This window comes from Salvelinus fontinalis, chromosome 4 (assembly GCF_029448725.1).
Source record: "Salvelinus fontinalis isolate EN_2023a chromosome 4, ASM2944872v1, whole genome shotgun sequence".
NCBI classification, from domain to species: domain Eukaryota; kingdom Metazoa; phylum Chordata; class Actinopteri; order Salmoniformes; family Salmonidae; genus Salvelinus; species Salvelinus fontinalis.
The window spans coordinates 57,858,230-57,871,940 of record NC_074668.1 but is presented as its reverse complement, the minus strand read 5'-3'; the positions used below and the strand labels follow the sequence as shown (position 1 = coordinate 57,871,940).

General features: G+C 43.9%; 1 protein-coding gene across 1 annotated transcript in view; it reads right to left on the bottom strand.

Annotated features, from left to right (window-relative positions):
* The window catches only part of LOC129854044 (ankyrin repeat and BTB/POZ domain-containing protein 2-like), a 29,390-nt gene that overhangs the window by 2,388 nt on the left and 13,291 nt on the right, over positions 1-13,711 (bottom strand). The window contains exons 2-14 of the mRNA XM_055920666.1: positions 11,485-11,634; positions 8,932-9,139; positions 7,989-8,141; positions 6,857-7,022; positions 6,546-6,635; positions 5,446-5,547; positions 5,066-5,298; positions 4,659-4,933; positions 2,653-2,831; positions 2,273-2,378; positions 1,963-2,065; positions 1,697-1,844; positions 1,406-1,519 (exon numbers count right to left, since the gene is read on the bottom strand). Of these exons, the coding sequence (XP_055776641.1) occupies positions 1,406-1,519; positions 1,697-1,844; positions 1,963-2,065; positions 2,273-2,378; positions 2,653-2,831; positions 4,659-4,933; positions 5,066-5,298; positions 5,446-5,547; positions 6,546-6,635; positions 6,857-7,022; positions 7,989-8,141; positions 8,932-9,139; positions 11,485-11,634 (2,027 nt within the window). The remainder of the gene's footprint in view (positions 1-1,405; positions 1,520-1,696; positions 1,845-1,962; positions 2,066-2,272; positions 2,379-2,652; positions 2,832-4,658; positions 4,934-5,065; positions 5,299-5,445; positions 5,548-6,545; positions 6,636-6,856; positions 7,023-7,988; positions 8,142-8,931; positions 9,140-11,484; positions 11,635-13,711) is intronic.

The following is a 13,711-nucleotide window of genomic DNA, read 5'->3' as shown; positions in this document are numbered from 1 at the left end:
GGAAGGAGATCTTTACTGGCTGATACTGTTGAAGATCAGGCAAGATATGACAAAGCTTCTCACTGGCCAATCAACACGATGCACCGGTTCCATAGATGTCATCATTGTGACAAACACACTACCTATGCATATGAGAAATGCAAAGCACCACTGCACAGTGCTTCAAGATATACCATGGACAGTAGAAAAGGAGATAGGAGTGAATGAAAAAGGGCTGAAAAACACAATAAAAGAGAAATCGATAAAGGGTGGGGAGAAGCAAAGGGGTAGGAAGGGTAGGAAGAAAAGAAAAGTCGACGAAAAAGACAAATCAAAATGACTGAAATGTTTTTGGACAAGAAGGTCAGTTGATTCTAGACATACTGTCTGACTGATCACAGTTCAAAATAGTGATGCACAAACTAATCTTGCACTTGGTTCTGAAGCCTACCTCTATGATATATATATATAAGCACTCATTCTGCAGTGGTGCTTTATATATATATATATATCATTTTATTTTGTTGAGTGTAGGCCTCTACTTGAATGCATATTCTACAGGCTACCTCTATCCTAAATGTTACCTTTATGTTCAGTGGGAAGGAATCACACGACTGCTATACGATGCGGTTGTTCGTGAATGTTGCACTAAAATGTCACAATGACAATGTTACAATGAATATTGCACTAAAGTAAAAAAATATTGCACTAAAGTTCAAGTTCAAATGTTACAATAAAGTTACAATATTAATGTTTCAATACATGTTGCACTAAAGTAACAATGTTACAATGTATGTTACAATAAAGTAACAGTGTTGAAATACGTTGATGGTTGTTGTTTTTTTGTCTTTGCTCTCAGCAGTCATATCGGTGTTGTATAAGGGTTTTTGATATGTAAAATAGTCACACTAGAATGTGATGGGGCATCTTAGTGGCAATGCTGGGGACTGCCAGTGACAGAGTTTTAAATGTGTTAATAACTGGGTTGGGATATATAAGAATTTTGATGACTGCATAGGAGAAATATGTTAATCCAGTTTACTTAACATTATCCCACCGACCGACCATAAAACACACTTTTTCACCTACTTTTACATGAAAAAAAGAAAAAAAAGAATGATTGATTGATTATTTCAAAGGGTTACTAATGACACTTGATTTGGATATTTTCATGTCTGGGAAAAATGTGGGATTAATTAACTGACTTGCCCAGTTAAATAAAGGTAACATTTAAAATAAATAAATTTTACAATAATACTAATGCAAGCACCACTCACTCACACAGGCCCACTTTGTATATTATGATCATTATAATGGATTGCATGTACTAATTTCAAGGTGCAGACAACACACAGATAAAACGATGACTTATAGTTTTAAGCCTGCATAGGACAACCTTTCATGATGACACAGTTTGAATTCTTACCGTAGACATCAAGTAGATGCTGACAGCGTTGTCCAGGGTGATACTCTGGGAGAGCAGGCTCTCACACTGTCTCTCTAGCACCTCCAGCTGGAAGAAACAGACCACTGGCAGCAGCTGCTGACAGAGGAGCAGATAGTACTTCCATCACAAGTCACCACTCCAAACATACAATCACACCTTTCCACTCCTCAATGAAGTGATAGTGGGGGCCATTCCTAAAGCTTAACCACTGTGGTAAATGACTGTTTGGCTTTGAAGTTCTATCAGTGTAAATGAGGATACATTTCTTACCTCCATAGCGTCAGCCTGTGACAGCCTCGGCCCTTCAGTCCCTCCACAGTACAGACAACTCATCATCCTCTGGAAGGTGCTGTAGGTGATGTCAGAGATGTGGATGGTGCTGGTGTCTGACCCACAGAAACTCAGCAGGTACCGAAACCTGAAAGAGACTTGATAACCATCTTGTGGACACAAAAGCACAGGCTGCCCCTGAAAACACTAGAGCCTGCACTCGAGGTCGTACCAACACCGGTGTGAGGAGGGAAGTGCTAGCTCACCTCTTGGAGGCAGACATGAGGAGAACCCTGTGGGCGTAGAAGGGACGACCTTCCACTAACAACATTATGTCAGACATCTCTGGGTTGTTCAGGAAATGAGCATCTGGTGGACGAGAGAGACCGAAGTGACGTTTACACCATTGAGAGTCCGAAACATGCACTGAAATGCATGTACACAACGAAGCATGATTTACACAAAAGTTGGAGTTACACTTTGCTAAAACGAAGTGAAAACTCGGACCCTAAGGATCAGAACAATTAAACAGGCTACAGTTTGTTCCATATAGAGAGAGTATGCCAGTCTCCATACCTAGCTGTGTGGAGAGAGTGAGGTCCATCTGAGGAACAGCGGGAGTAGGAGCAGAGCCGTAACAGTGAGAGAAGATGGCTGACAGTCTCTTGGTTATGGCATAGTCCTAAAGGGATATAATCATGTTGAGAAAGAGTCATGTGATTTTATAATAACAGCCATTGCAAGTTTGCTACCCATTTTATTACAACAGATTTGAGCATTTTTTGACGTTGGATCGATTTCTGATTCATACTCTGCTTTTGGTTTGAGGTTCCACGGAACATTTACTCAATGACAACTTCTTATGACATACTGTAGTCTACATGGGAAACCCGACACCAAACAACACCGACTGAAGGAGAAATTGGACTGCCAGGTAGCCTAGCAGTCATGGCTACCTTGCTGGTTGCAAGCATGTTAAACAAGAGAGGTAGAGCGGGTGAGACCAGCTCCTGGCAGTAGTCCTGTGGCCTGATAGTTGTGAAGTCTCTGAGGAGAGAGAGGGTCACCTCATCCCTGGACAGTTGTTGGGCTACATGGAAGGACTCCAGCCACACATGGAGCTTCCAGGGGACACCTGGGGATCAAATAAAGGAACAAATTAGGGTCCCACGAGATTATTTAACTACAGATGAAGTCAGAAGTTTACATACACTTAGGTTGGAGTCATTAAAACTCGTTTTTCAACCACTCCACAAATTTCTTGTAAACAAACTATAGTTTTGGCAGGTCGGTTAGGACATCTATTTTGTGCGTGACACAAGTAATTTTTCCAACAATTGTTTACAGACAGATTATTTCACTTATAATATACTGTATCACAATTCCAGTGGGTCAGAAGTTACACTAAATTGAATGTGCCTTTAAACAGCTTTGAAAATTCCAGAAAATGATGTCATGGCTTTAGAAGCTTCTGATAGGCTAATTGACATCATTGAGTCAATTGGAGGTGTACCTGTGGATGTATTTCAAGGCATACCTTCAAACTCAGTGCCTATTTGCTTGACATCATGGGAAAATCAAAATAAATCAGCCAAGACCTCAGAAAAAAAAGTGTAGACCTCCACAAGTCTGGTTCATCCTTGGGAGCAATTTGCAACTGCCTGAAGATACCACGTTCATCTGTACAAACAATAGTACGCAAGTATAAACACCATGGGACCACGTAGTCATCATACCGCTCAGGAAGGAAACGCGTTCTGTCTCCTAGAGATGAACTTACTTTGGTGTGAAAAGTGCAAATCAATCCCAGAACAACAACACAGGACCTTGTGAAGATGCTGGAGGAAACAGGTACAAAAGTATCTATATCCACAGTAAAACGAGCCCTATATCGACATAACCTGAAAGGCCGCTCAGTAAGGAAGAAGCCACTGCTCCAAAACTGCCATAAAAACGCCAGGCTACGGTTTGCAACTGCACATGGGGACACAGATTGTACTTTGAGAGAAATGTCCTCTGGTCTGATGAAACAAAAATAGAACTGTTTGGCCATAATGACCATCATTATGTTTGGAGGAAAAAGGGGGATGCTTGTAAGCCGAAGAACACCCTCCCAACCGTGAAGCACGGGGGTGGCAGCATCATGTTGTGGGGGTGCTTTGCTGCAGGAGGGACTGGTGCACTTTACAAAATAGATGGCATCATGAGGCAGGAAAATTATGTGGATATATTGAAGTAACATCTCAAGACATCAGTCAGGAAGTTAAAGATTGGTCAAAAATGGGTCATCCAAATGGACAATGACCCCAAGCATACTTCCAAAGTTGTGGAAAATGTCTTAAGGACTACAAAGTCAAGGTATTGGAGTGGCCATCACAAAGCCCTGACCTCATCCTATAGAACATGTGTGGGCAGAACTGAAAAAGCGTGTGCGAGCAAGGAGGCCTACAAACCTGACTCAGTTTCACCAGCTCTGTCAGGAGCAATGGGCCAGAATTCACCCAACTTATTGTGGGAAGCTTGTGGAAGGCTACCCGAAACGTTTGACCCAAGTTAAACAATTTAAAGGCAATGCTACTAAATTCTAATTGAGTGCATGTAAACTTCTGACCCACTGGGAATGTGATGAAAGAAATAAAAGCGGAAATAAATAATTCTCTCTACTATTATTCTGACATTTCACATTCTTAAAATAAAGTGGTGATCCTAACTGACCTAAGACAGGGAATTTTTACTGGGATTGAATGTCAGGAATTGTGAAAAACTGAGTTTAAATGTATTTGGCTAAGGTTTATGTAAACTTCCGACTTCAACTGTAGGTCAGTTGTTGAGAACAAAGTCTCAAACAACCTAAAGTGGATCAAATAATATTGCTTTCGTAATGCTTGATTCATGACAAGTCCTTCACAAAACAATGATCATGGCATAAAACAAAAGAAGTAGGCCTGCAAATAATCCATACCCAGTGATCGTAGCTCCATGGTGACATCCAGGTAGCCGTGCTCAGCGCTGTAGTAGGCAGCCTGCTGCAGGGCCTTCGTCCTGGCCTTACATAGCCTGGGCATGGGGCTGGAGCTACTGGGGCAGACAGCAGGGCTACAAGGGTCGAGGCTGCGGGGAGGTAGTGAGCCAGCCTCTTCTTCCTCCTCCTGGAACCCCTCAGCCAGTATCTCCTGCAGAGAGAGAATGTCCTCCTTCCTCTGCTGGGGCTGGGTCAGAAGCCTCCTCAGGATGTTCCTGTAGGAGAGTAGTGGATGAGTATCCATTCATTTATTCAGTTCTGACTGAAGGTAATAGACAAGTAAAGAACGACACTTTAGACTATTGAGACATGGCCCAAGCCTGGACTAGTTAGACAGGTGTAGCTACCTGTGTCCGTGTGCAGCGGCGTAGCTGAAGCAGTTCATGTCCTCGTAGAGCGGGGATGTCAGAGCGTTCCAATCATGCACTCTGAGTAGAGGGTCGGCCCCGTGGGCCAGCAGCAGGCTCACCATTTCATAGTTCCCAGCAGCAGAGGCCAGCTGTAGAGGAGTCTCAGCAGAACTCTCCTGGCTGGAAGTAACAGCAGTCCCCTCCACGTCTGCACCCACCTCCAACAGCAGCTATACAACACAGAAACGCAGAGGAATGGTTAGTACTACACTACACACACACACACAAAAACCTTCCCACAGGGTAGCACTATCAAGTCTGAGATGTGTGATTAAGAAACTGTGTTAGACCCTTTCCACTGGGCAGTGAGGACTCACCTGAGATACTGAGAGGTGTCCATGCAGCACAGCGAAGGTGAGGGCCACCCAACCACGACTGTCTGGGTGGACAGAGGGCTGTCTGGGGGAGCAGCAAGGAACCTGAGAGAAGAATGAAAAATGTTATATATCTAAGTCTAAAATGTACACTACCGTTCAAAAGTTTGGGGTCACTTAGAAATGTCCTTGTTTTTGAAAGAAAAGCACATTTTTTTGTCCATTAAAATAACATCAAATTGATCAAAAATACAGTATAGACATTGTTAATGTTGTAAATGACTATTGTAGCTGGAAACGGCTGATTTTTAATGGTATATCTACAGTACATAGGTGTACAGAGGTCCATTATCAGCAACCATCACTCCTGTGTACAATTGTATGTTGTGTTAGCTAATCCAAGTTTATCCTTTTAAAAGGCTAATTGATTATTAGAAAACCCTTTTGCAATTATGTTAGCACAGCTGCAAACTGTTGTTCTGATTAAAGAAGCAATAACACTGGCCTTCTTTAGACTAGTTGAGTATCTGGAGCATCAGTATTTGTGGGTTCGATTACAGACTCAAAATGCCAGAAACAAATAACTTTCTTCTGAAACTCATCAGCCTATTCTTGTTCTGAGAAATTAAGGCTATTCCATGCGAGAAATTGGCAAGAAACTGAAGATCTCGTAGAAAGCTGTGTACTACTCCCTTCACAGAACAGCGCAAACTGACTCTAACCAGAATAGAAAGAGGAGTGGGAGGCCCCGGTGCACAACTAATCAAGAGGACAAGTGCCTTAGAGTGTCCAGTTTGAGAAACAGACGCCTCACAAGTTCTCAACTGGCAGCTTCATTAAATAGTACCCGCAAAACACCAGTCTCAACGTCAACCGTGAAGAGGCGACTCCGGGATGCTGGTCTTCTAGGCAGAGTTCCTCTGTCCAATGTTTGTGTTCTTTTGCTCATCTTAATCTTTTCTTTTTATTGGCCAGTCTGAGATATGGCTTTTTCTTTGCAACTCTGCCAAGAAGGCCAGAAAGTTACCAGATTTTTTCAACCCATTACATGATATACTATCTATATCATATTATGCTAATATCTTTCGAGTAGTAGTGTTCACCGCCAGGTCCAGGTTGGCTCCAGCCTCCACCAGTATCTGGACTAGAGCCTCGTCTCCACACGAACATGCGTACATCAGAGGGGTCATACCCTGTAGGTCAGAGAATACACATCTTACTCTGAACAGTCTCTACACTCTCTAACACCAGTCAGGGTAGGGCATACAAGCAGAAGACTGACAAGTCTCTTTTACCTTCCCTGTCAAAACCTGTCAGTCTTATGTCTGAATATGTATATTTCCTACCCCTCTCCCGAACTCCCGCCTACCTCTATCCCCACCATGTATCTCCTATTCCCTATCCCCAGTCCTACCTGGTCATCCATAGTGTTAACCCCTGATGGTCCAAGTAGCTGTGTGGCCTGACCAATCAGGTCTGCTCTGCCACAGGTCAGCATGCGGAAGCCCAGGTCCAGCTGAAGCTTCTCTGTAGCAGCCTTAGAGTCCAGACGCCTAAATGAGCTGGAACAACACTCAGGCCTGGGAGAGAGGGGGAGACAAGAGGATAAGGAGAGAGAGAGAGAAGCTACAATGAAAACTTCTAACATGCATAACTCTTCAATAATGACAGTAGGCCTACTGTTATGTACTGGTTTCACAAGTCAACAGTATGGTTCAGCATCTTTCTATTGCATGTTACAGTAATATACACTCACCGGCCAGTTTATTAGGTACAGCACCCGTTCACGAAAATGGATCGCTCCGACAGACAGTAAGTCACGTGGCCGTGGCTTGCTATATAAAGCAGGCAGACAGGCATTGAGACATTCAGTTACTGTTCGATTGACCATCAGAATGGGAAAAACGAGTGACCCAAGCGAGTGGTGCGAAAAACAAAAAACATCCAGTCAGTGGCAGTTGTGTGGGCGAAGACCGCTTGTTGATGAGAGAGGTCGAAGGAGAATGGCAAGAACCGTGAAAGCTAACAGGCGGGCCACAAACAGACAAATACAACAGTGGTGTGCAGAACAGCATCTCGGAACTCACAACTCGTCGGTCCTTGTCAGGGATGGGCTATTGCAACAGATGGGTTCCACTCCTATCAGCTATTACAAGAAGTAGCGGCTCAGTGGGCACGTGATCACCAACACTGGACAATTGAGGAGTGGAAAAATATCACCTGGAACATAACAGCGAGTTCAGTTTACTTCAGTGGCCTGCGCAGTCCCCAGACCTCAACCCAATAAAGCATGTTTTGGATGAGATGGAACGGGCTGTTCAAAGAGTTAATGTACCACCGTCCAATCTACAGCAACTGCGTGATGCCATCGTGTCAGCATTGACCAACATCCTTGTGGAACGTTTTCAACACCTTGCAGAATGCGCCAAAGAATTCAGGCTGTTCTGGAGGCAAAGGGGGTTCCGACCTGGTACTAGATGGGTGTACCTCATAAAGTGGCTGGTGAGTGTATGCCATTAAACATTCAATGCTCAGTGTGTTTCTACCTCAGCTGTCTGGGCTCACAGTCCAGTCCTGGGAGGAGCTGTCTGGCGGTCTGTCTGACATCATCGCTGTCCACCAATAGGCTGCGGCGGTGCTCCGCGTGCACCACGGCAACCCGTATCCACTCCATCAGAGGGGGAAGGAGCATAAACAGTCTGGGGGCAGGAGCGAAGATTCAAGCAATGAAGTTATATAATTTATTAACTTTCCTCAATGACTCAAAATCCCACAATGCCTTCAAATCTGGCATAAAGGACCAATTCCTCAGCCTTTTGTACAATAACGACTACTTAACCTTTTCCTGCAGTGGGCTAAAACAGGTTCATACAGGGTGTTTTTTGGTAGTCTTTATGTGTGTTGATGTAGCAACCTCCCATAACTTTTTCCCTAATTGAGAAAAAGGGTATCATTTTACTGTTAACAAAGGACTATAAAGAGACCACTGTTTCGCTGTTGTGACGCTTGTTTTAGAACATGTGGTCTCTTCACCTCCCCAGAGCACAGAGGCAGGTCATTATGGCAGAGATCTGTTTATAATGTCTAGATTCTCATGTCTCCGCCCTAACAATGGCAGTCGTTGTCCCAAAGGCAGAAAAAGCAGACGACAAGCTTAGGTCCAAAATAAGCCCATAGAAACACATTGGGCTAGTTTTGGACAGATTGTGGCGAGAGTGAAACCTCTCGCTTCACCTCTTCCTCTCTGGTTATGGTTACTGAGATCACAGGGCTCAACAGAGACACAGAGCTGAGTCTAACGGGTTAATGGGGCCTGTGATTATAATTGGTACCAGGTGGAGGGAAACAATATCTCTGTGTGCCTAAGCATACAAGAAGGCACACACACACACACACACACACACACACACACACACACACACACACACACACACACACACACACACACACACACACACACACACACACACACACACACACACCCCTTACCTCTCTCTGCTCAGGGCCATCCTGGGGGGCTCTAGATTTGGGTTCTCCAGTGATTCCATCTGTGGGCTAGACAGGAAGTAGTAGAGGGTACGCATGGCATCGGGCGCCCAGAATACTGGATGCTGATTTGCTGGGCAAATAGGGCTGAGGGAGTGGCTAACTGCGCGTAGGCGCTGTATGTGGTGCATGGACCGTGACACCAGGTCACCTGAGAGGAAACAGTCACACACGCATTTAGTATCACACACATCATCGTCTGATACAAATCCCTAAAACCTCAGCTACACATGCTCTATTAAACATGGACGCTGTGGTTGTAGCATGATGTACTGCAGTACCCACATTGCTATGTATACAATATTGGTTTCCTTACCAATGCATTTATAATGCAAAACTGTGGGGCTTTCAACTTCTGTCAGTACACTTATAGACAGAGCCACGTTGCACGTTTTCCCCTTCCGTTTCTCAGATATCACAGGTAGCAGCTGGATGTAACGCTAGTCTCACGTTAATCAATTCTGTGTCTTATTATATCTCTTTACAACGAGAATGGTTCAATGATCGAGCCTCAGATAAAGCTCATTGGAAGGCAAGTTTGGGAGCAGAGTTGGGTTTAGCTGGGCTCAACGGCACGTCCTTCCTTATAGACCCTTAAAATCAGCAATAGTCGTCCTCGGCTGTAGCTATCGCAGTCACTTATCCCGCAGCATATGTGGAAGGCATTAGAAAGAGGAGACGCGAGCTCTTAAACGTAGCAGCCAGAGAGCGGTGAGAGAGAATCTGCTCATGTGAAAGAGATTAGAATCTTAAAACGACTACTCCTTTTTTTTAATGATGCTAAGACTCCTGAAGTAGCCACGGTGTCTGTCAAAGTACATGCAGGTTTTTAGTTCATGTCATTTTACAGTATGTACAGTATGTAGTTTACAAGTGGCTCATTCATCCCCCTCCTCTCCCCTGTAACTATTCCCCAGGTCGTTGCTGCAAATGAGAACGTGTTCTCAGTCAACTTACCTGGTAAAATAACGGTAAAAAAAATAAATAATAATAAATAAATAAATAAAATAAAATAAAAATATCCATATGGGTAGATATACGAGACAATGTTTTATCTCTAGTGATAGCAATAAGCACCACAATTAGGATTGATTTTTTCTTTCTACGGTGAAACAAACTGCATGTTGTCCCATTTAGTTCATGCGCTTGGGCTCCAAGAATGAACAAGTGTGTGCACTGTTTTGCTAGGTGCTACTCGACCAGAGAGGAAAGGACCCACATGGAATTTGTTTGGTTTGTGGAAACAGGGGAGTGTGTGTGCGTGTGTTTGGGGTGTGTGTGTGAGGGGCGGGGAGAGCAAGGGGGTCTATAACACCCTGTGGCTGACATGAAAGTGCCCTTGTGTTTTGGGAACACACAGTAGTCTGTTATATAGCCTAATGTTTCAGTGGATACGACATCCCTGTCTGATTGTAATGAAGGGACCCTAGAGACAGACCAAGGGTCAGATTTTAAAAAAAGACAGTGAACAGGGTCAACTTGATTATGCTATCGTCAGACCTGAGACCAGTGTTGTTATCTACACCAACACCGTCTGTCTGTCATCCTTTATACAATGCTAGCTTTGACATAATTCGTAAAGCTGTGTTTCCTGACCAGTCCCTACTAGATGGTGGATAAAGAGTTAGGCCGGGATTCAAATCGATCACGCTTTGTCGACAATGCGCCATTTAAAGATAATTTACGATTGAGCCGACACATGCACTGTTTACCATGAATGCGGTCTCTGCGAGCATGGGAACATTGCCTTTAAAAGGTGCATTGTCGACAAAGCGTGATGGGATTGAATCCCGGCCTTAGTTGTTGGCTAGAAACGTGTTTTGTCTATTTGAGAGGCTTTGGCTAGGTGGGGCACAGCACTTTAAAATGTTTCGGGGACAACTGACTTCCAGAAAGAGACGTCTAAGTAAGTTCTACATTCTAACAAAATACATGAGACAAATGGACTGTTGGATGGATTCTAAATTTGAATTTTGGGTGCCATCTTCTCCCAAACACTGTTCAGTGCTGCTCTACTTAGGTGCCCTAGTTTTAATGAAGATGAACAACAGAAGAACAAGACAGACTGGGGATGTTGGAGTTAACAGCTGGTTACCTCTCTAAATGTGAAAGATGGCCCTCAGAATAAGGTTGAACATGTCCAGTAGGAGTCTGTGCCCGCTACTGTCTCTTTCTCCTGACTAGATAAGGCTGATGAATCACATACATAAGGACCAGATAGTTCCTCGCTGGCTAGGACTAAAGCGAGAGGAGTACGCGAGTGTTTGAGAAGGAGTGTGTGAGAGAGGGAATCTTTGAATGTAAAATGAAGAGGGTATTGTAATACGTTTGAGAGTGTTTGAGTGAATGTGAAGCTTGAGAATGTGACACACACACAACGACACACACACACACACACACACACACACACACACACACACACACACACACACACACACACACACACACACACACACACACACACACACACACACACACACACACACACACACTCACTGAGTTCTGTGATGCTGCCCACACATGTGGCCAGAAGGGACTGTTCCAGGGTGCGTAGCTCCAGATGGGCGTAGGCATCCTCCCTGCTCGCCATTGGTGCCCGGGGATCCTTTGTGTATGGACTGACATGGGCTGGCAGGGATAGCTCACCTGTACATATAAAAGGTACACACAAATATTCGGGTTTTTTTATATATAAAAAGGTAGAAGACAACAAAGGAACATTTACTCATAATGAGTTACTAAATCCCTCAAAGACCTCAAGTTATTTAAGCATTAATGTAGTGTTTCAACTCACACTAGCGCTGTCAGTGTCTGCCACCGTGGCTCGACATCTGCCCAGAAACAACCAGGACCACAGACGGACTATAGAAAACGTTTACTTTGGAGGTGAAGGTTGAATGCACTGCTAGTTACCAGGACAGTTATGTAACCAGGGAGAATAATGAGGGGATCATATCGGATTTAGTTTGTTTTATGAACTAAGATTAACTCTGAGAGAGAAAAGACTGAGGAGACATGGGGTGAGAGGGTAAATGTTTAGTTACATACTGTCCTCTTTTACGAGCTCTCTATGTCCCTCTCTCTCTATATATATATTTTTTTCTCCCCCCCCCCACCTTTATAATTAGAATTTAGCCTTTCATTTAAACCTACAGGAAATTAGACAGATAATGCCTTGATGCATGTGATCACATCTTAACCATACCCCAAAATAAAATCGGATTCTCATCTGTAGGGTGCACTCTTAGGAAAAAAAGGTTCTACCTAGATCCAAAAAAAGGTTATCCTATAGGGACAGCCAAAGAACTCTTTTGGAACCCTTTTATTCTAAGAGTGTAGTAACAGAGTAGTAATGGAACGCTCAACCATTTACTGCCCTGACCAAAAGGGGTTTGGCCTAATCTATTGCTTTCTCCCACAGAGAATTACAGCCCTACAAGCCACAAAGTCAGTCATCTGGACAGTATATGACACACACCCACTCCCAAAAAGAAACACCCCTTACAGGGAGGTTTCCTACAAACACAAATATAAAACATGCACGCGCACACGCACACACACACACTCCCACACAGGCAAACACACACACACACGCGCACACACACACACACACATTGTGTGAGATGGGTATTTGCTGACTCTCTTGTATTTTACACAATGGAAAAGGCACCAAAAGCCAAGCTAGGATAGCGCTGCTCTCTACAGGCTTAGTATGCAAAGTTCCCTTCCCCGAGCCACTAGTCGTACTCAGCTATTTATATGAGTGTGGGAGAGGGCTGTGTATGACGTATTGATGTTGAATGACTAATGGCACCCTATTCTCTATATAGTGTACTACATTTTGACCAGAGCCCTATGGGCCCGAGTCAAAAGTTGCGCACTATAAAGTGAATAAGGGGCCATTTAGGATGCACCTTAGGAGAGCATTCAGAGTGATCCTGACGAACTGCACCCACAGCCACTGTCCACCCTCCGCCCCGTACTAAGTGGATAAGCCATACACATAGACAGACACAGTCACACCCCACCTATCTTCCCTCACACCACGGTCCCCACACTGGCAACCCCCAAAACGAATCATGTGTCATCGGTGACTCTACACACAGCCTCAGACTCACCACCAGCACTACGTCTGCTCTGAGATATGTGTGTATATTTTTGTGTGTATCGTGTATGTTAAGTGCGTGAGAGAACTTGTCAAGTGGATAGGGGTTACTCTGTAACTTTTATCTAACACAAACTGGAGGCTTTCATTTGGATGAAAGAAATGCAATATTTATAAACGGGGACTATTGGTAGCAATTGTAAATCGCACCAGAAATAAATTGTTTGGTTCACAAACTAAGCTTAAGCCACAACCAAAGATAAACCGTCTGTAACTCCCAAGTGGGTCTCAATCCAACTGACTTAGTCTAGGTGTTCTAAAAAAAAGACTTATCTTAGTTTGAAATAAATATTTTCTTGGTTGTCGAAGCATAATGAAATATAAGCCTTTTGGATAACTTACATGGATTACCCCTAGCTACTTTGTTAGGGGGAAGAAGTAATGTGTGCCATCTGAACAAGTATTTGTTCATATAGTCCATTCATTCACAACAAGAGGCCAGTCTTCAGGCGGTACAAAGCACAACTGAGTGTTTTCCAAACCCTACCTGTGCTTGCTAACTCCCCAAGGCTACGGCTACTGTGTGTGTGAACACAAGCCATGCTTACTTGCCTAATC